Here is a 23,172-nt window from a genome sequence, read left to right as displayed (position 1 = left end):
CCCATAACCTTTCTCCCTCTCTATTGGAAATCAAGATAGTCCTTCACCTTTCTGCCTTAGCCTGAACGTATCTTAGTCCTGAAAGTGGTACATGAGCCCTGGAGCTACCTATCAACCATCATCATCAACCATAGGCTGGGAACCTCGTGGTTTACTGTGGGAGATTACATAAACTGAAGGGCAGCCTCCAGATGTTAGCAGTTTCTGTTCATTTTTTCTTCCTTTTCAACAATAATAATAATAATAATTAAAACAAACACAACCCTTGTCCCCCCACCCGCACCCCTGAAATTACAAACAGGTGGAGCCAAATGCTCTAGTGTAGCTCAGACACTGACCCTTGGCAAGGCTGCCTCGCACTGAGTCACCCAGCCATACCAGCTGCTCCATGAACTGGGACAGAAACTCCAGGCAGAGATCATGGTCATGCCATGAGAAGCCCCAGAGCCAGGCTTTCTCTTTCTCTACCTCCCACCCTGAAGCCTTGGCCTCCAACTTAAATGGATGTATTTTGGAGAACTAGGTGGCTTAAGAGATTAGTAATGAGATCCCAAGTCTTTCAGTACTGGGTCAGGAGTTCAGAGGCAAGCCTGGGTGACTGGTGAGTGGCATAATTAGAGAGCCGGGGCAGCCTGGGGGGGCCTCTGTGAAATAAGCCTGGATGGGCTTTTCATGGCCGCAGTTGTCAGCTGCACAAAAGCCTACCACCACATCCGACACTAATCGCTCTGCCTTGTTAGAGGATTTACTAGCTGGAGAATCCTGAGCCACCATCCAGCCTTCAAAAAGCCAGCGTCCAGAATGGGCTTAGGCTAGTGCCTGGCTCTTGTCTGCATGTGGGGAGAGAACACTAACCCTACACTGAGGACACACGAGAACTAACGTTTCCTGTACCTTAAACTGCGAGCTGGAATTGTATAGATTATTACTGTCATTGCTATTGTGATTGTTTACTCTGATTGTCTGAAAAAATGGAACACGAATTACCCTACTTATAGGAAGGAAGGGTTGAAGAAAACGGGGGTGATATCTGATATCGCACCTCTATTGTAGCTAGCCTTGTTATGTGCATCATTAACATTGTGTGAGCCTTGATTTCCTCACCAGGAGAATGGCGTAGATCAGAGGTAGGAAACACAGACAGAAATCATACCCAGACTTCAGCCCCTTGACAGGTAAGGCTCTGGCATGCTTTTTTTATCCTTTCTGAACCCCAAAGCATCGAGCAACATATCCCCAAGACCATGAGGACTGTGCTTGGGATATAAAAGTTGGCCAGTAAATGATATGAAAATAACTAGTGTGCTTAACTTCATGGATACCGTCTGGCTATTTCTTAGACAAATGAGATATCGATTTCTGTCCTTAGGAATTTGAAGCCACTTTCTAAGAAATAGCGACTGAATATGCAAGTCATTTTTCAGTAATCAGTTCTGTCATAATGATTCAGACATATCTCCTCTGTGAGATTTAGTTAACCCATTTGTAAGCCATTTTAGTAAGGGACAGAGAACCATGTATTAAGTAATTTCTATGGGGAAAGCCTACCTTTCCTCCTGGTCATAACTAGACCAAAAACTTGCACATCAAATTACAAGACTTTGTGTATGTAAAGAGGAGCAAGATTGGCCTGTATTGGATCTCTAAGGCATAATATGTTAGGGACAGCTCCCTGTGTGTGTGGGGGGGAGGGGCGGGGACATGCATAATGAGGTACTATTCAAGCCTGAGCAGAAACAAGGCTGGAGGGCTTTAAATGCCAAGTTCTTATTGGGAAGCATCTCCTAGGCAGAGGTCTGTTGTTATTTCCAGAACTCTAGGAGGGTGAAGGAAGTGCCTCTCTGTCCTGTACACAGGAAATGCTTCTTTGCTTGATTTTCTGTTGACACATATAATAAATCCTCAGACTGGAAGAAAGGCAACCCACCCCTCCCCTTCTCTCTATCTCTTTAAGGCAGGCATCAAAGGGGAAAGTGCTCAGCAGGCCTGGGGAAAGTGATAATTGTTTCTAATGGTCGGTGAAAGAAAGCCAGCTCCCCCTCCCTCCTCCTTCTCCATTGTTATTAAGTGTGAAGAACGGAAGTTGGAGGAAGAAATTGTATGTGTGTTGGATTGTACATTTCTTAACCCTTTATTGCCTTTCAAGTGTCCATGTTTAGCGGGTCAGCGTGAGAATCAGAGGTAGAGAATATCAGTAAAAATGGGCTTAGAAATTGTGAAAACTACCCAGAAGAGAGAGGTCTATGTTGTTCTGCAGGTGGTGGGAGCTTTGAATCAGGATGGAATGTTACATTTGTTCGTTGTGTGGGTCAACTGATCTCACCTATGTGAAGTATTATTGCCCCAAGTTTACCTTTGCATTCTGCTAATACTTTCTCAGGGCCTACTTTGGACTTAGCCTGTTCTCAGTACTGATAATGTGTGGTGAAGACTTCAGTCTGGCCCATAGAAAGTTAACGCTCAAGTTCAAGGACTAATTGGCTTCATCACTTAGGGCAGTTCTGATCAATTTGGAGTATCTCTCCATGGCATTTTGTTAAAATAACCGAGAGTCAGTTGTGGTGGCACACACCTTTAATCCCAGCACTTGGGAGGTAGAGGCAGGTGGATCTCTGTGAGTTTTAGACCAGCCTGGTCTACAGAGCGAGTTCCAAGATAGCCAGGACTGTTACCCTGAGAAACCCTATCTTGAAAAGCCACAAAAGAAGAAGAAAAGGAAGAAGAAGAAGAAGAAGAAGAAGAAAAAGAGGAGGAGGAGGAGGAGGAGGAGGAGGAGGAGGAACAGGAAGAACAGGAGTTGCAGACGGAGGAGCAGGAGGAGGAAAGGAAGGAAAAAGAAACAACAGCCAGAGAACAATGGAGGAAGGAGCAGAGTTCAGTTAGTGATGTCTATCCTGGGGAATGGACTGAGAATGGTTGCAATGATAACATAGCTTCTGCTCAACTGCTCCAGCAGGCTCAAGGCCATTGGACTACAGTCATCAGCCTGCTCCTTATCTGGGAGATAAGGGTAACTCTAATTGATTTCTTATGGGGTAGTTTTAATAAATAAATGTTTTAATAAAATAAAACACTCAAATAGGATTTTGGTAAATTATACTTATTGGGGAAAGTATTGCCATTACATATCATATCAAAGTAACATGAGTTAGACTGTGACTTTCACAGCTCTGGAATTATCCAGGCATCCTGATGCCTTCCTGGTACTACATCGACTTTATCTGCAACAGCATCTCTGTATATTGGTCTGGGCCTTAGTGACCTGGACCCCTAGATTGAGTGTATTACCCATGGGTCATATATGGTCTTTGGAAAACCACATCAATTCAATATTGGCAGTATTCAGTGAGCCTTATCTAATGACCCAGGTTATACTCTGGTGAAAAAGTGGCCAGTCATTATCTTTCAAGTGCAGACAGGGAGAATTAGAGAGGCAGGAGAAAAACCACAGTGTGGGAAAGGCTAGCCAGAAGGAGGGAAGGAAACAGACACTGAGTCAGACTAGTTTGGTGTGGTAAATCGACCAGTATCATTCCAAACATCAAAGCCTGAATCTCTGAAATGGGAAACCAAATGCTTATTCTCCATAGTTATGACAGGGGGAAATGAGATTATTTGATGGACACCAGCCTATATGCACATACCATATTTAAAAGTTGGTGCCCATTCCATCTGGCAACAGAGCCCAGAGAAAGGAACAAAGCTGTGTTTAGGGAGCCAGGTTCATTTTACTGGAGCTGTGCCCAGGTTTCTGCACCCCTTTCAGCTGTGGCCGGGTGGTGGGCTATCTCCTAGCAAGTCTTTTCCCCTCAGGACCCTGAGATCTTGATGGTTTAAATCTTGGTAATGGGACTGCAAGGCTGAAGATGAAGTGTAGCTTTAAGGAAACTACATTTCACATAAACTGTAGTGAGCGATGTTGGTAGTCAGCTGCCTGGCTACGCTATTGTGTACACACCTGCAGGCACACAGCAGTGTTGGTGTCAGTGGATACCCTACATTACTTCCTCCCTTCTCCCTCTGTCCTGTTTCTTTATGAAGCCCATCACAGCTTCCTCTGGGTAGAAAGTGGAAATTGGAGAGGATAGGCTAAAGATTTGAAGGTCATTTCTTACCTCCCCTGATTGACAAGTGGGCATGGAGAACTGTAAAGTCAGAATGCTATGGAAATTTCATGGTGTGTTCCTGTGAAGGAAAATACCAGATCGTCTGTCCTGTTCTCCCTCCATTTCCCCTTCTCTGTGTACATTGTGAGTAGGTAGAAGATAAACTGGATTTAGAAAGCCTTTGAAAGCAAAACATCACTAACTCCTCTAATTGGAAACAGCTTTCTGCAAATGCAGGGGATTGGGAGGCAGGTGCTAGATGTAGTCTTTGGCATACGTGGAGTGGATGAGAGTTAACTCCAGGCAGGTCTGAGACTCTCAGACCTTCATCCAGACATCTCCAGCTACCTCCAGGATGACTGATGGACTATCACAGAGGCCGCAGAGATCACTGTGCATCTTCAAGCTAGGTTCCCCCCATCTCACTATTTAGTTCTTTATACAATGAGATATTTGGCATAAGGATTTCTAAGTGCCTTCTCAGGTGAGACATGCGGGAATCTCAAGATCTAGGTGCCAAATTTCCCCAGCTCAACGACAGGATGCAGTTGTAAGCACGACAGGATGCAGTTGTAAGCACAGAAATGGAAAGAAAAGAAAACAAAAATGAGAAAACACTTTGATAGGATGGCTGCGCTAAACCTCTGAACTTCCCTATTGCTGTCTTTGCTGTCGGTCTCTGAATAGCAGAGGCATGGGACCTATAAGTCTCAGGGGTTGACAGGATAGTCGCTTGGTTCATACTGAGGATTTGTTTGCTGGCTTTAGTCAATCCTTTCTTCTAGGACATTCACTTGGAAGAGGTTGGGAATCTAAAGCTGGCAGCTTATCAAAACCAAAGTCCTTAGGAAATTAATTCACCTCACCCTGTCTTTCTCTAAGTGGGAAGGGTGAGGGTCAGAAACTGAGAATTTGAATTGGTCCTAGGAGGCAGGCCTCTTCCGGTGTAACCCAGGCTCATGCCGTCACCTCATATTACTCTAGGGCAGATCTGCAAAGGCCTGCTTTGGTCTGTTGAGGCAGCTTCTATTTCCTGAGTGCCCAGAACAGATAGGAGTGGTTGTGAGCACTGAGTCTATGTGGCTTGGGACTTAAATTTTATTTGATATAGACATATCCATTCTCTCAATATATCCTCAAATAAGTGGTAGGCATAGACAGGTCCTTTTCAAAGGAGCATTTGTGGTTTAGAATATAGGTTGATTTTGATCTGGATTTGAATCGTGGTTTTATCACAAACTGCTTAGGACCTTAGGGAAAATACAGGACTTCAGTTTTCCTGTGTATGAAATGGGTACATACACAAGTTGCCACCTCTACCTCCTAAGATTCAGCACATATAGAGTGTTTTGTTTGTCTGTTGCTTTTTCTCCTCTCAGATAACATCAGACTCACAAGGTAACCCAGACTAGCATAGAGTTTATAATCCCCATGTTCCAGTCTTTTGAGTGATGAGATTACAGTAATTCACCATTATGCTCAGATTTATAAAGAGTATTTGAAAACCTTTAAGGCTTCGAACAGGTGACTGCGTGTGTCACCTCTGCTGCTGTGGCCTCCGACGCAAGGTGCTTATCATTTCCTAGGTTCTAGGGCATAAACTGGAATTTATGCGGGTATAAAATAAAACACATTCTCAACTTTGAAATCTTCAGACTCGAATGGGATGGGGCTAGGCTCTGAGTAGCTCTAATCTAATGGACAGGTGCTATAGCTACAGTACACACAAGGAGCTCTGTGGACACAGAGGGGCAAAAATTAATTCTGGCTGTGGGGTGAGCTCTTAGAAGAGTGGTATTATTCGAGACTGGCTTTGAAGTATGTGTACTGTCTCACAGAACAGGCAGAGGAGAGGCAGGGTGTGAATCTGAGTAGACAGAATGACAGGGAGTCCATGAGTTTTGGGGCAAAAACGAGTCTTTTGGTGACAAAGAAGTAAGTACCACGGCGGACATGGAACTCCTGCTTGGTGGGTGAAGAGAAAGAACAGCTAGTCAGGAAACAGCTTTCAAAGGTCTTTGTCATTTGCATATAGGAAAATCTCCATCAACTGGCCACAGGGTAGTCTGTAAGGAGAAGGAGATGTGATTAGTTTTTCTATTTGAAAAAGGGAATGACTATGGAGTGGTTGAGGCAATAGTCGTGGTGACCCATGCCCTTTTCTTCATCGGGGAGGCTGAAGATGTGTCAAACTCAGGCAAGAGTTGTGCTGTTTTCCATTAAACTCCAGAGCATAAAGTCAGAGGTATCAGTGCACACCTCCTAGTTCTACACACAAGTGAGCTGTGAAAGTGAGCACTGCTCGGAGATTCTGCACCTCAATTTCTTCCTGACAGATAGTTGGTAATGACTGCAGCCTTGTGCAGCAAGCGGCTAGTGCTCTTAGTAGTCATTCAGTGTAACCACTACACCCTTCAGATGGGAAAATGCCTGGCAGAGCACAGTTTGTTTCATACATCGCCCAGATAGAACTGGAGGAGGGCTGCTCTTGACTCCATAAACACATACGATGAAGAGTCTAAGGGTTATTTGAAAGAGAAGAGGCCCTCCAAGGCCAAGAACAGAAGTGATCACTCATTCCTTGATTCCTTTGAGTGCTGTTGTAAAGGAAAGAGAGCACCTGGCCTGCGATGGACTTCCTACAGAAGGGAGTGTGCGAGCCTCCACACTCCTGTCTGCTATGTTTTTATGCTATTTTAGGGAAAGAAGTGAAAACCTCATCAAAGACACTTCTTTACACCAAAGTCGCAAAGACCCAGAATATCAGGGAGGAACATACACTATAACCAGAGACAGGAGTTTGCATTTTCATGACAATTTTGCCCCCTACCATATACCTGTAACTATGCAGGGTATCTTCCCCCTCTTGCCCTCTGAAAAGAGAATTCTCTTGATGGGTAGCTCTTCCAAGCCCCGTCTAATTAGAACACTACAAATAAGGCTAGAGAAACAGATGATGGGGAAACGTGCTTGCAGCATCTTGTGTTGGATTTTCAGCACTGGAAAACAAAACAACTGATGACCACAACACACACTTGCACATAGATGGTGTATATATGATAGATAGATGATAGATAGATAGATAGACAGACAGACAGACAGACAGACAGACAGATAGATAGATGATACATAGAAAGATAGATAGAAATAGTTGATAGAACATGAAAAGAATAACCATTTTACTCTGTAAACTTTAGTAGAAAGCTGTACTAAGAATAAAAGTGCGAGTTTTCAGTCTTTGATACAAACAAGAAGAAGACGCTGGATAACTCCTCCTCCCACCCTGGCAGGACCAAGGGGAAGGTGCTTGCCAGCCAAACCACTTTTGCTGTTTGCCCAGCACCAATATTTGAAAATCTCAACTTAATTTTTTTTTTTGAGACAGGGTTTCTCTGTAGCTTTGGAGCCTATCCTGGAACTAGCTTTTGTAGACCAGGCTGGCCTCAAACTCACAGAGATCTGCCTGCCTCTGCCTCCTGAGTGCCACCACTGCTTAGCTCCATTTAAATATTCTTGATTGCAATATTTATGAATTCAGCAAATTTGATGTTTCCTTTTTTTTTGCTCACACTTGGCTTCTTTGCTCAAGACTTTACCCACCAGATGATTATGCCTCTTGACAATCTAAAATGCACAGCCCTGAATTGTTAACTACAGGTATGTTGATAAACAACAGACCTTTACGTCTTATCTTGACTAACTGAACTACAAGTCCTCTGATGAACAACTAACCATTCCTTTTCTCCTAAAGCTTTGGCACCCACCATTGTGTCTTTGAGTCTTTTAATCTAGTTTATGTGCCTCTCATGTGTGCAGTTATGTGGGATTTTTCTGTCTACGGTAAAATTATTTCATTTATTTGTAACTTCTAAATTATTTTATTCTTTGACAAATTCATGTAAGTACATATTTGATATTTGATAATTTCACCTCCCATTCCCCCCTTTCACCCTTCCTGCTCTCTCACTGAACAACAAGGCCCCTCTTACTATATGTGTTTTGTTTTGTTTTTCATTGAGCGTAACGAATGCTGCTTTCACAATTATCAGTGGGAGGTTATTTACTGGGCTGTAGACAATTTATCAGTGTTATACTTCTAAAGGCAATGACTCTCCACCAACATCCATTAATTTCCTATAGTCCCTTAGTGTAGGTACTGCAAGCCTTTGCCTTATGCATCATAAAAATGGCAGGTCCAATATCTATCATACAGGAATTATGAAGGTAACCACAGCTGTAGGTAGTCTGTAAATCCAATGACTTTGTCACATTCAGAAGTTAGCTTTACAGCATTGCTCCCAAACTTCCCCGTTATGTTCTTTGCATTCACTCTTCAGCAATGCTCCCAGAACCTTCGAAGGATGATTCAGGTTCTACTTCAGGGTGGATTCAACATTGACTTGTTCTGGGCTTTTTGATCATTTGCGAGTATTTGCCTTAACCACTATCCACTGAAGAAAAAAGCTTAACACAAAAAGAAGTGTGTCACTAATCTCGTGGCCTAAACATGAATATTTTTAAGGCAGTTTGATACCATTTTCACTTATCAAAACAACAGCACTAGACTCTTTCCTATGACCCAGGGACATTATGAGTTCATTCTATCCTCTGGCTCTTGACAGGCCCAGAAACAGGCTTAAGTCCCCTCCTGTGGAGGAGGCATCTAATTCAATCATGACGTGGCTGATTACCTTCATAATAGTAAGGCCACTATTGAAACAGGCCTATTTCATGAAGTATGCCCTCATGGTTCATTTTTATTGAAGGTGGCAGGGTTTTCTCCTTTTCTAAAGGTGAATAACATTCCCTTACGTGGATGCACCACAACATTTTCTTAGCCATCCATCTGTTTATAGACCTGTAGGTTGTTACAACAATTTTTCGCATAGGTAAAAATGCTTGAGTGAACATAGGAATGGGAATTACAGAGCAACTGAGCTTTTTCTCTTTCTGAAGACCTAAAGCCTAGAGGCTGCAAGTTTATCTCTAGAGTATCCTTATTGTCTTCCACAACATAGTGAAACATGCAAAAAAAGAGCGTAGAAGACACACTAATGTGTCAAGAAGGAAGTGTTGCTGTGCTTAGTTCCTTCACAGCTATAGGGAGACAGAGCCAATTGCAACCACAATCATTCAAATTTGCCCTATAAGATTAGAATATTAAGAAAAAAGAGAATGGCCCTTCACTAGTTTTCAGAGACATGAACACTGGATTAGTCAAAGGAGGTTGGGAAAGATTGGAAAGAACATGGAGTCAGTCACAGTGGAGAACTTAGAGGAATGAGGATGATGAGAGAAGAAAGACCCTACAGAGGAGGAGAGGAGAGAACAGAGACCCTGGATATGAGGAGAGGAGAGGAGAGGAGAGGAGAGGAGAGGAGAGGAGAGGAGAGGAGAGGAGAGGAGAGAGACCCTAGAGAGGGGAGGAGAGGACAGAGACCCTGGAGAGGAGGAGAGGAGAGAGACCCTAGAGAGGAGAGGACAGAGACCCTGGATATGAGGAGATGAGAGGACAGAGACCCTAGAGAGGAGGAGAGGACAGAGACCCTAGAGAGGAGAGGAGAGGACAGAGACCCTAGAGAGGAGAGGAGAGGACAGAGACCCTGGATATGAGGAGAGGAGAGGACAGAGACCCTAGATAGGAGAGGAGAGGAGAGAGCAGAGACCCTGGAGTGGTGCTGGAGAGTCTAAGTGACTAGGAAAATGTGTAATGTATATGTACCCAACAGAAAATCCAACAAAATCTTTATCCTCAGTATCTCTCTGTGGAGTTAGACTTGCTGTTTTTTGGAAGGATAAAAACATGTGGTTGAAAAGAAAACATTCCTATAAAATCAGCACTCAAACTTGTGTTTCCACAGGGCTGTGTGTTGTTCAGCACAGGTGAGCCTGACATGCCTGCACCCTCAATTTAGGCTGCTGAGTAGGTAAATTCATGCAATGCCAATAAAGGAAGGAAGCTCTTAAGGATTTGAATCTCAATTTCTTTCCACCGCCCTAGCAACACAGACGATTTCAAGGTCGGCTGAGAGTCTTGGTCAAAGTTCAGCTGGATTCGTTTGTGCCTTTCTGATTTGGATTTACTGTCCCTGATTGGGGTTACAGCCAGCCTGGAAAAAAAACACACACACACACAACTAAATAGAAACAATAAGAGAACAAAATAACAACACCATGTTCCGCTAATGACCTGTTTAGTCCTGATAAAGCTGACGAGATAAGAGAAAATCATATTTAAGTAATAAGAAGGGTTTGTTCACTTTGGTTGATTCTCTGACCATGGATGCTTTAGATGCAGAGATAAGACCCCCAGCTCAGAGCATAGGGTTATGCTTCACCACACTCTGTGGGGAGACAGGCAGCTAAGAACGCAAGGAGAGTGCATTCCAAAATGATACATGTCGAATCGCTGGCCAGGCTTTTAAATGCCATAGATAGTTTATGCAAAGTCTCAAACTGTTCTAAGTCATAACACAGTTTACCGGCTGCTCTGCCTGAGACTAGTCCCAGTTGTTTTGAGAAAAAATAAGCTGAAAAATGTCTACTTGCGTGCTAAAGTAGAGATGTTTGATTCCCAGCATCTGTGCCTAATTCTGGACAATGGCAGAGGTGATTCTTGGCACCTTCATACTTCCTAAAAGCACCTTCTGATATTTAAGAAATCAGTGTTGCATTCAAAAGCTCACTGGTTCTTAGAGCTAGAGGAGAAGTTTGGCAGTTGATGGGCTTAATACTTTTTGATATTTCTAAAACAATAAGGTAATTTTCTTAAATAAATTATTATAAAATAGCAGAAGACTAAAGGTTCTCTCAGTTGATACTAAGTTGACATCCGGGCCAATACCAACAAGGTATTGATCTCAGGGAGACATCATTGTGCCTATGACCAATTCAACATTCAAATGCCCAAGATCATCTGAGACCCAAAGAGGCAGAACCAATTTCTATTCCTTCCTCTGGTTTTAAGCCAAAATGCACTAGGAGTAAATCTACTTTGTCTAAAGCCAACTACTGAACTTTCTGGGTGATATTTGATGTTTCTCAATGTTGTGTAAGTGGTTTATCTTCCTCTAAGATTTCAAGAATGAATTGATAAAGGTATTAACATGAAGGGAAAGTATGTGCAGAATGTAAATGGCTTTCTGTATTTTCTTTACAACCCCACATGTGAATTTACTCCAAAAACTTTATTTGCCACTGTCAGTCGTAATGGAAAATGTGTTTTGTCTGAACGTTGCTTAGTGTATCATTTTTGTAAACAGAGCAAACTTGACATTTTCTTTTTAATTTTTTTAATTTCTTTATATTGTTCCTTGATATTTTATACATGCATATAATGTATTCTAATTACTCTTGACGATCTGATTACCCCCGACTATCTTATCTCCTTCCTGACACTGTCAACCCTCCCTCTTCTCTCTAAGTCTCTTTCCCTCATTCATGCCTTTGCTTTTATGGTCTCAAGTTTAACCAGGGCTAACTGCATGACTCCATATATGAAGCATCTTGACTATCCATTAGAACCTGGTGAATTCACCAGCTTTGCTAACTGAACACAGTGACTGTCCCTTTCCCAGAACTTGCCAGTAGCCAATAGTTTGTCAGAGCTCCGTAAGGGCCAGTGAGCTCCTCCTCCATTTATGATGGATTGTTGACAGGTCTAGTCAAGTACAGGCCCAATGTAAGAATCAAAAGCTGCTGAGAATTCATGACTGAAGACAGCATTTTGCAGCTCTTCTCCCTGTCTTCTGGCTCTCACATTCTTTATGCCTCCACTTCTGTATGTCCCCTGAGTCTTGGGGGTTGTATGGTGAAAATGTCTTATTTAGAGTTGAGCAATCAGCCAAATACTTGACATTTTCTGAGAACCTCCAGAAGTTACATCTGTCCCAAAATATTATGGAGAAAGACAATTGAGTTTTAGCATGTGTATAGGTGGGATTCTTGGGATGTCAGAGCAAGAAGGGTTGACAAAAGAACCTGACTTAGTCCAGTTCACTGGAGCCCCTGTGCTAAAGCACACTGGTAAGGGAGTTAACATGGATAGTGTTTCCTCTATTTTTGATGACTTTATAAACTAATATTTCAGAATTGCATTCTTTCAATAATAAACATCTATGCTGTATTATCCAGGATGATCTTGAACCCTTTGCCTCAAGTGGTTTCCTATGTAGCGATGACTACAAGTACATACTTCTATACTCAGTTTGGAGAGTTTTACTTTCCTTTTAATTCATAAACTATGTGAAATAATACAAACCAAACAGTGATGTTTGTCAAGTATGTGCATCACATAACAGGCCTGTGTAGTACTTGAATTGATAATTGTGTGAATCGTGTCTTGCTGGCTTCTCTCTGTTGCCTATAAGATAACACACTGCAGATAAGGTTCCACATCATTTTCTCCATTTCCTTGATAGCAGAGGCAGCTGCCTCTCTGCGTTCAGTGCGTGCTTTCTCGTGCTATGTAGTCCGTCCAAGCCTCTGGTCACATACAGAAGTTTTTAATGTGTGGCTTTAAGAAATATGTCACAATGAACTTAGTCTTTTCACAACATTTCTTTTTTTCACTGATATTTGCCATCGCTCCATGTTGTTAACTTCTAACTCATCGCTAGATCTCCCTTTGGGATTGACCTGGGCTCAGGTGAGTCTAGTTAATTCATTGTTAACAGTCTTGTGCTCTGTGTAATTCTACCATATGAATATTTCACATTTATATACCGTGTCCCCAAGAGACGAACACAAAGACTATCTCTGGTTTTGTGGCATCAGTTACACGTATACATTTTTGTGTAGTTATTGAAGGACTACACATATTAAATGGCTATCCATTTTACTCTTTGTTTTTTCTTTGCTGGGGATTAGTCTGATTGGGACTAAATTGTCTTGCTGTCCTTTTCCACAGTCTTTAAGGTCGTTAGAACTGTCTAAGTCAGCCTTTCTACTCGAATATTTGCATTGGAGGTGTAACATAGCAGGCCTAAGCTCACACAAAAGTCTTGAGAGAGAAGACACATCACAGATGAGCATTAATTCAAGGTCCTCTTCTACCAAACATCCATCATTATCAACAGCTCCATCGCGCTTTCATTTCCCCACATTGGGCTTTGGTCACTTTACAGCTGCACACATGTGAGGGATTGCTTGTTTCACACTCGCATGTAATGTCCCCTCTGTACCTCAGTTTATGTGCATTTTCCCTTAGTGCTTAATAAGCAGAAATTTTTCATTCAGTAGCATTTGAGTGAATTGAATCACTTAAATGGAATGGCCATTGGATATGTAGTAAAAAAAAAAAAAACAAGAACAAAAACAAAAACTCTGCTAACTTAAAAAAAAATTCTGCCACTGTATAAATTCTTCTTGGTTCTTGTTGCACTTTAGTATTAGCATCATTGGGTGAAAGCGAGGGGATGGGTGAAGGGAGATGGGGGAAGGAGAGGGAGAGGAGGGGTGCTTTGGAACTGATGTTTCTCGATGGCACAGAAGCCAGAGCTCACACTCTATCTTTCCTGTCTTCGTGGAGCTCGGAACTTAATTTACAGATTCTTTCTGTAATACGCTAATGACTTTGAAGACTCAGTGAGAAGTTTCTCAACTTTTCTTTTTGCAGTTTTCCTTGAGCTTTTGGTTTGCTAGTTATTTTATAACAACCTAGGCATTCTGTCTGTTTTCTTCTGGGTCTTTCCTTCTAGTCCTTCTGGCTGAAATGCCTTCCAGGTCCAGCTAGATTCAATGTCAATTCCTCTTGGATTTGTTCCTATGAGAACATTCCTGTCACTTTGCCATCAAAATATGTCATCTATCCTCCTTTCCTTTCCAGCGTTGGGAATTACTTCTACAGTACACTGTGAGTCTCTGGAACAGACTCATCCACTCACTTCTGCTTTCTCTTCCACTACCAACAAAACAGACGGATACTGAAGGTTCATTAACTTTAATTAAATTCTCAGGACCCTCAAAATATTATCTTTTCCTCCATCTTTTGCCAGGTGTGTCGAACCAAGGTGATAGATCTCAGTGAAGGCATTTCCCAGCATGCTTGGTACCCTTGCACCATTAATTACCCATACTACCAGCTGCCTCAGACCACATTCTGGCTCCAGGTAAGCCCCATCTTGAGAGCCATGGTGTATAGGTCTGGCCTCAAGGAAGTTCTGAGCACTGTGATAACTTCTGCTTGAGTTGCTCTTTCCACCCTCCAAGACTGTCAGTTTGTAAGGACAGGAAACGGAAACTCATCTGATGCTTCCTAAAACCTAATGCGACAATTGCTCATGGAATCACCCATCCAATGCTTATATCGCAAAGAATTTGAAATCCGCGTATTGCTTATTATTCAAAACTTTAAAATTAATTTTCTCCTCTATGGAATCTATAGTGATCCACAAAACAAAGTGAGCATGTAACTCTGTATGAGCTTGGTCACCCGCTGCACAGCAACCTTCATGTGGCATTTCACATCTATATGTGGCATCATGTCTCCAGACTGTGGATTATATTCATTTTTATTTATATGTCGCTAACATACTTTGAGCTCCATGGTTCCCACAAGTTCTAGGACCATGCCTTATTTGACTTTTGCATGCTGGAATCTGGTAGAGAAGATAAGGTGGCTAAGTGATGGGCAATAAACCTACAATGTGCTTTGTGTGTGTGTGTGCAGTTTCACTCTGTACTAGCCCTGTGCTAGACACTGTATTCCATTTGTCTTATTAGAACTTCACAGTGACCCTACAAACTATTTTGTTTAATCAGCTATTTAGAAATGAAGGAACTTAGGGTCAGAATGTTCCAGACATCCACCAGCATCCGACAAAAAGGCAGGAGCAGAGCTGAGTCTGAAGCAAGATTTCTGGCCTGGCCTCCCCACTGGGATCCCCTGCTTCTTCCTTCCCACTGAGGGAATGGACTGAAATAGAGCAAGATTCTTCTTTGGTATATTTTAATGTGATTGCTTCCCTATCATGTGGCTGAGTAAATGAATGACCCTCTTATGTATTCTCTATTTCAGACATATTTCTCTCAGCCAATGGTTGCTGCAGCTGTTATTATCCATCTGGTGACTGATGGGACATACTATGGGGACCAAAAGCAAGAGACCATCAGTGTCCAGCTGCTTGATACCAAAGAGCAAAGCCATGATCTAGGCAAGCATGTTTTTCTGGGCATGGTTCACCCTTGGTACCTCCTTCCATGTGTGGTTGCCTTACCCCTTTTACAAAGGATCTCCTCCTTCCCCCTCTCTTTCTCTTGCTCCCTCTCTGCATGGAGTTCTGGTTGCCTTAATCAACACATGGTGGTGTATACAGAGGATCCCGGATTTGGCAAATGTGAAGAAACAGATTCAGTGACAAAATTTGACCTTCATCAGCTCCGTATGCTACACACATTTAAACTTAGGAATCCAGCATAATTCAAAAGACTCTGTGCAGGCGACTGAGCAAGGCCATTTCTCCACTATCTATGTCAACATCCGAAACCTATTGCAAGGCACTGGAGAGACCACACAACAATCAGCAATCCAACACTGTGAGAAGCCAGGTTTTAGGATCACAACCCTTTCTGCAGATGTTCTGCAAATCTCAAGAGTGGTTGTATATTTGGCACATTTTACAGGAGCCATCCATGTGGGAACAGGTATTAGAAAGCTTTCTGTCAGGTTCAGGATGAGAGAAGTAAGTGAGAAGTCAAGTCACACCTATGGGGGAGCAGAGATAGAAGGAGTGTTCGCTTGAGCTGTGGGGGTCTCTATAAGCATCAGGACTGACAGTAACAATTCATACATGCAGGAAAGAAATTGAATTTAACACGACTCAGTAGCCAGTACTGGCATGAACTTCTAGTGTCTGACATCAAGCAGTTTATTGTAGGCGTATTTAAGCACAGCACAATTTGGAGGGGAAAAGTTTCCTGGTGTAGCACAATCACCTGTTCACAAGGAGACAAAATTACACCGGAACTCTTCTCAAAGTAAATGTTACTTTTCCCATGAAGATGGGATCTAGAGACAGGCTACATGTGTTATCTTGAGGCCTAGGGGAGGGTTTGGTGTTTTTATACAGATAGCACAGTGATCATTTAGGTTACTAGCCACCCCTGGTCCTGGTGGTGGGAGCTTGGGGAAGTCAGGTATAGCCTGGCCCTACAGAAAGCACAGGGCTTACATAGGCCATTAGCTACCTCCAATCCCAGCCTTCTGGGTGGAAAATATTCATCTTGTTCTTTGAATAACTGGCCCTGCATGTTTAAACATCCCTGACCTCCCTAGTGCTGTCTGTGAACTCAAGAACATCGGTGCCCACTGAGCACTTTCACCAGTGTTCTTAACTAGCATAGGATGGCCTTCATGGCAGGCCTCACAGTTCGAATCCCATATTTACTGTTAACCCAGTCTGAAAATGTGAACAATTTTGTTGATACCATAACACCCCACTCAAAGCCTGGCATTCTCAGATTGCATTGAGAGTGGTGCCCTATGGCCAGAGGGGATATTACTTGTCACTACTGTGATTGTCTCCAGTGTAATACTTGGCACTAATTGCTTCCTATTGCTACTGAGAACACTGTTACACACTCTCGTAGCCACCTACCTTGAACCTTGGGCCATTTATTGCAAGTGTTTGGAATTAGGGGTTAACCTTGGAACTGGCACTTCAAACCTCTGTGCACATCACTGTGTAGGACAGCCCATTTCAAAACTCTTAAGAAACCAGCAGACAAAGGGTCATCTCAGGGTCCAAGGAAAGCCAGAGAAGCAAGGACACCGTTACTGTTGTTGTGTTTACATGTTTATTTATTTAGTAGTTCTAAAGGCAAAAGAGAAACATTAAAAACAAAGAGAAAGAAAATCTCTTAGGAGTTCTCGGGATTTCTGGGAAATTTCCTGATAGTTGGAAGGGAATATTTTCATAGTTATCCTGGCATTGCAAAGGTTGAGGAACAGAGAGGAAAAACATCAGGCTCCACAGAAGCTCCTTGGACCCCATTGCTCTTCTCTGAGGCTTCAGTGTTACCCTGTCTCTTCCCACCAGATCGTCCTGTTCTCTGCCTCCTGAATACTGGGCAGAGGATTACTAACTCTGAGTGTGAGTGTAAAACAGAGAAAGGACACCGGATGGGCTCAGGGCCTCCTCCTCCTCCCATAAGGAGAACTCTCCCATGTGCCGGCACATGGCCAAGATTGCACCACTCTTACTTGCAGAAGTAAAGGCTTAAGAACTTGCTAGAGCTCCATCAGCAGCAAGCAGCTAATCAGCGAAGCCTGCTTTTGTCCTAGCACCTCCATCCCAATGGCCCAGTCTATCCTTACCATGCAATCTGTTTGCATTTTCCCTGTGTATTTTCCTAAACCTGGGAAAAGGAACAAGAAAATATGAAGGATGGGGCTAAGACAAATTTGGATTCGACTTGTACTTGGTGCCACAATTATTTTGTGCCTGTCTGTGCTTCCCAGTTTCCATCTTTGTAGGCTAGACAGAGGTCCTTCCCACGCAGGGCTGCTCACAGGCCTACGGTGGAGTGGGGACAGTGGACTTTTCACTCTGCAAAGGCCGTGCTGTGCTTCATTATTTCTCCACCTTTCCTACAGCCCAGGCAGGCAGCATGAACATCGAAGGCTCAAATCTTCAAGTCCTGAAGCAACGTGGGAGGGAGGGAGGGAGGGAGGGAGAGCCATGGATGCTTGGCTGAGGGTGGCCGTTTGGGGGAGGGAGAGAGACTGCGGGCATTAGGTGAAGGAAAGCTTAGGGGCCAGGCAGGCAGGGGGATTGGAAAGATTTGGAAGCAAAAAAAAAGGCAGACAAAGAAACTTTCAATCAAACTCAAAATCCTCACTGGCCTCCCAATGGTGCTTTTGTGGTGTGACATGAAAGGGTCTGGGGGCTTCGGGAAGGGCCCGTTGGGGAGGGCGTGACTGGCCTTGAGTAATGAGCCTGGCCCCTCGGCCCTCTGTCTCCCCTGACAGGCCTCCATGTCTTGAGCTGCAGGAACAATCCCCTGATTATCCCTGTGGTCCATGACCTCAGCCAGCCCTTCTATCATAGCCAAGCAGTACGTGTGAGCTTCACATCGCCCCTGGTCGCCATCTCGGGGGTGGCCCTCCGCTCCTTCGACAACTTTGACCCCGTCACCCTGAGCAGCTGCCAGAGAGGAGAGACCTACAGCCCTGCTGAGCAGAGGTAAGCCGAGCAGGGCCTTTCCACCCTGGATCATTTGTAGTAGTGGAGAGAGCCCGAGGAGCCACCGCTGTTGCTGCTATGATCTGTGTGCTTCTCGGCATCCTCCATGCTCTGTCCTCTGGCCACCGTGGCCTTCAAGATCGAGAAGCCCACAAGCCCCTGACCTCTAGAGTATCCTAGAAAGCGAATATGCGTTGAGTGGTGGAGAGGAATCCTCCTTTCACCTGACCTTCATCTGCTGAGTTGACAACACGCTCCAAGGTGACGTAGAAATAACAGTTTTCTTCACTAGACAGGCCAGCTACAGCAATTCTTGATGTTGAGTATTCTCCTTTGATGGTGGAGTTGTGGCAGGTGTCCTCATCTATTATATTTTTGGTTGTGAGCCTAGCCTTTAACGGTTGAGCCATCTCTCCAGCCCTGTCCTCATCTATTAAGGATGTTGTGACTACTGTGTGTTTCATTCCAGTTCCTAGGAGCTTTAATGATGGGTGAAGCCCCCTTCCCTTCTGCAGCCTAAGTCCCGGAGAGTCCCTCGGTGGTGGAGGATCTTGTGTTTTAACTGCACCGCAGCGTCACTCCATCAGGGCCTTTGCCCTGGCATCTGTTAGTACCACCTAGCTCTTGCTGTGAAAGGACAGTATTCTTTGAAAGGATGAGTTTGGGGAATACTCTTAACTTGGGGTTGAATCCCCCATTCCTGCTTCATTGATGGATGTCCTTACACGAATCATTTTCCCCTTCAGTCTCAGTTTGCTGTTTAGGAACAAGAAGATAATGGCTCTCCACCCATCTGGGGGATTGTGAGGGGGACTATTATACTGTAGATGAAAATGATCTTGCACGCTGTTCCTTGTGAAAGGTCAATGTATCACTGAGGACTATTAACAGTCACTTTCCAACTACGATGGTGGTGCCTCTGTGCACAGGAAATCTGTCTTTTGCTCTTGGAAGTCAGAAGCAAAAGAAACCTCAGAAACAATCTAGGGCAATCCGCGTATCCGAACTTAGTGTTAGCATCGAGGACCCCAAGGTCCGGAAAGGGGAAATGGTCCAGCATGGCTGAGAATCTCTCAAACTCATTTAATAACATTGAGGGGTAGAATTGGAATATTGGTGGGCTCTGCAGAGTGGAGCTCTCAATGTAGCAATTCAGCCCTGCCCTGTACACCTGGGGCAAGGAGCGGGAAGAGGAATGATGGGGGACATTAGCCTTTCCCATGCCCCTGATCCCACAGAGGACACAAAAGGTGGTTGCAAAATCCGCATTGTTTTGCACCCACAGTCCCCAGCTTCTGTTGTGCACAGTGTGTTGCAATCAGTGTGATAAAAGAGCTCCTTACACATCTCTCATTGTCAATCCCTTCTAACAGCATTTCTCCAACCCCAGCTCTTCAGGCGCTATAAAAATAAGTTAATTCTCTGAGCCCAGGGAAACAATGCCGATGGAAAATGCAAATCCATCGGCCCTTCTTCACAATGTGGTACCATCATCAGCCGGTTGTCTGTACCATCCGCAAGCTGACCAAAGCCAGTACTGTCTCCTCAGCACTTCCTGTGTACTAAGGAAACAGTGTTTAAGCTCTGAAACGAATCACTCGATATATGATTATACAGTTCTTTTGTGGCAGAGGAACGCGGATGTGGGACAAAGCATTATCCTGTCCAGTTCGTGTGACTCTAGACTGTAATCACTCCCATTCTCTGAGCCTCTGTTTCTCTTTAAGAGATGCTAATGAATAGTATATTTTCTGTGGCTCATTCCACGTATCACAGCCTGTGATTCCAAAAGCTAGGCAAGGTAAGAAGAGAAAAGAAAGAAACAAATTTCCATTAAGCAGGTGGTAAGTGAAGTATCTTATTTGATTTTCACACTGTTTGGGAATGACCTAACATAGAGAAATAGCTGGTGAACCAAGGGCAAGAAGGCCGTAAGAGGGGGACTCTGCCATTTGTCCTTGAAAGGCAAAGCCTGCACACCCACTGCATCAAAGAACGTGCAGGAGAGAAAAGACGCTTCCAGACCTGTCATGTGTGAGCATTGCCCTTCTCCTCTGGGCAAAGCGATGCAGAAGAAGCCATGACGGCTTCGGCTTGCTGGGCTCTGCACTTGGACCAGGCTGTCCAGAGGGCTGGGACTGCAAAGCTACAGGATCCTTCTGAATTCCCCATTGGGGAAAGGACAACAGCTGTTCCTGGGGAGCTGCAGAGGCTTTGACAAAAACAGGCAGGACTCTGCAATCATGCAAATGTAGTAAAACAACCCAGAAAGCAGAAAAAAGAAAAATAAGCAGCAGTGTGTACAAAGGCCTGGGATGCAGGTTTCATTCTTAAAATCAGCAAATCAGAGCAGTCAGTGCCTTTGCTTTTTGCAGCAGAGACTTCAGTTGGCTGGACTTGAACCTTTTCATTCTACTCTAGGCTGGTTTTCTGGTCTTAAAAGTCACTTTCCCCTCCCACCCAGAAGCTTTGTCTTCTCCTTCCACCTCTTCCTCTTCTCCTGTTTTCCTCCAGTGAACTGCCATAGGAAAAGCATTGCTGCCACAAAAGCAATGCAGATTGTGTTTTCTGACCTAGACTGAAGGGTCCCTAGCACCTGAGCAGTATTGGGAATCGGAGCCCTATCCTCACAAAAGGATCAGATTCAGTCGTGGGATTCCAGCCGCTCTCAGCTTTATCCCTAGCTGGAGACACAAGTGAGATGACAGGGGTGGAGTGAAGGGCTGAAGGCTTCTTTAAGGACAAATGTCCAGTCGTGATAAGAGGCACCATGTAGTCAGTCTGCTTTCCTTCCTATCTCCTCCTTGCCCATCCATCTATCCATGTAGCCAGCCAGTCAGTCATTCACCCATCCATATACTCCTCGATTCTTAATACAGAAAAACAAAATCAAACAACTTATAAACTTTAGTAGGTTAAATATTTAAACAATTAAGTTAACACCACTTCTCTCTCCCTTTCCCCTTCCTCTCTTCTTCCTTCCTCTCCCTCCTACCTTCTTATCTTTTATTTTCTTATTCTCTTCCTTTACCTCAAACTTTCCCCCTTTCTACATGCTAGAGGTAAAACTGACACCTGCCATTTAGAAGACTCTTTGCTAGACTCGAGCTCTTCATGTGGCTGTGAGGATCTCTTTCCAGGCAGGCAGAAGAAGACTCACATTGGAGGCAAATGGCCCTGAAGTCTACACTTTCCAAGACCCCAAGTATGGAATACCCCAGGAAGTCACTATACAGATATTCACATTGGAAGCTCAGACTGAAGTTTTTCAGGGCCATGTGGAACTAGCTAAGTCAGAGGGACTAGAAATCACAGGCCTCTATCTACTAAATTACCTGAGAGTAAAGGAAAGAATCATTGCTTCCCGAGCCCCACCCTGGCCAGAGGGCACCCACTAGCTCTCCTTGACTTTCAATAGTTTCCCTACACACTGTGGGCCACTGAGTTTGTCCCTCCCTCTTCGACCTCTGATCTCCACCCCTACCACCAGGAATGGCTGGGTAGAAAATGGATTATCACTTTTGCTTTTTCCCTCATTTCTGGGCAGTAAAGCAAGGTCCTATTGGGCTAACACTTCTGTTTCTCTCCAAATGACCGAAGAGTTGGTGCCCAGGTTTGCCTTTCATTGTCCACTTTTTACATATGGCCACTTGTTACCGCCACTAATGGCATAAGTGTAGTTAAGCACTAGAATGCAGGCATTAAGAAAAGGGCAGAGGCTGAGAAAAACGTCCTCTTCAGCTCTTTAATATTGTCTTCCTCCTGGCTGGCAGATTTTCCCAGGTGTAAGTTGCTGGGTGCGGGATGTTCATTTCAGTTATTGGTAGGGAGAGGGCAGCTGAAAAGTTGGTATGGAGTCGAAGCAGGTCCGTCCCTTGTGGAGATCTTGAAGGCTTAAGAAAACAGATGCAGGACGTGTGGACACGTGATTGCAAAGGGAAGGAAAGTAGCGCCTTTGCCTTGCTGTGAGAACTGGGTACATTTCCTCTTGTTCATTCACCCAACCAGACATATCTTTCCTTTAGAGACAGACTTCCTTTTATTCTTTTTTCTTTTTACTTGACTGCCCATCACTAGTGTTGAGCCCCACCCCCCACTGCTACCCTCAGCCCACCCTTCTGCTTTAGATCAGAGCCTTTTGTTTTGTTTACTTAGGTTTTGTATTTCAGAAATGGATGACCCTTGTATGCGGATGATGTTATGTTTGGAGGTCCAGTTGTCATTCTTGGGCAGTGTGTATAACGTTTTCAAGACAGTGGGATAACACTGACAAAAATAAGGTCTTGGGGAGAATAAAGGCGAATGTTCAGGCTGAAAGCCCTCCCTTTCCAGTGGGAATACCATCATTAGTCCAGGGGCATCATGCAGCTGCTGAGAAGGTGGGACAGTGACGTCCATGCCCAATGCCTGGCATCGCTCACTTCATTTCCCGTTACTTTCCTTCTTAATTGCAAGTCTACAAGTCAGGTGCAGACAGATGTTCTGAGAAGAAAAGGATGCTTTACATCCAAAGAACTTTCTAAAAAGACACTCAGCCTAAGAATTGCCCCATAATAAAAAGAATATTAGCATTTGGAAAGTGATCTCCCCTTTTGGCCATTCTGGACATCGTCAAAGTGCATCTGCAAATTGAACTTTGTGAGTTCTAGAGCAGTGGTTTTCAACCTGTGGGCTACAGCCCTTTAGACATTACTTCTTCAAAATCTCTTTTCTTTCCCATTGTTTAATCTGAGTAGTTGAGAGGATGAGATCCAGGTCCTCTACTCCCTGCTAAAACAAAATACTGGTAATGATTTCAAAACTGGGGCCATGAAGGTGTGGAACATTCATCTGAAGCTCTTTACTCCAAACAGTTTTGTTTTTCTTACACAAAAGCAGGAAAA

At 43.9% G+C, this 23,172-nt stretch overlaps 1 protein-coding gene across 1 annotated transcript in view; it reads left to right on the top strand.

Annotated features, from left to right (window-relative positions):
• The window catches only part of Pappa (pappalysin 1), a 228,225-nt gene that overhangs the window by 151,805 nt on the left and 53,248 nt on the right, over positions 1–23,172 (top strand). The window contains exons 11-13 of the mRNA XM_041632518.1: positions 14,102–14,215; positions 15,124–15,259; positions 18,076–18,289. Of these exons, the coding sequence (XP_041488452.1) occupies positions 14,102–14,215; positions 15,124–15,259; positions 18,076–18,289 (464 nt within the window). The remainder of the gene's footprint in view (positions 1–14,101; positions 14,216–15,123; positions 15,260–18,075; positions 18,290–23,172) is intronic.

The sequence above is a fragment of the Microtus oregoni genome, unplaced genomic scaffold (assembly GCF_018167655.1).
Source record: "Microtus oregoni isolate MIOR12 unplaced genomic scaffold, Mior012 000041F_ref0000270, whole genome shotgun sequence".
Lineage (NCBI taxonomy): Eukaryota > Metazoa > Chordata > Mammalia > Rodentia > Cricetidae > Microtus > Microtus oregoni.
The sequence above is the reverse complement of the archived record's forward strand: the minus strand, read 5'-3'. Positions and strand labels throughout refer to the sequence as shown.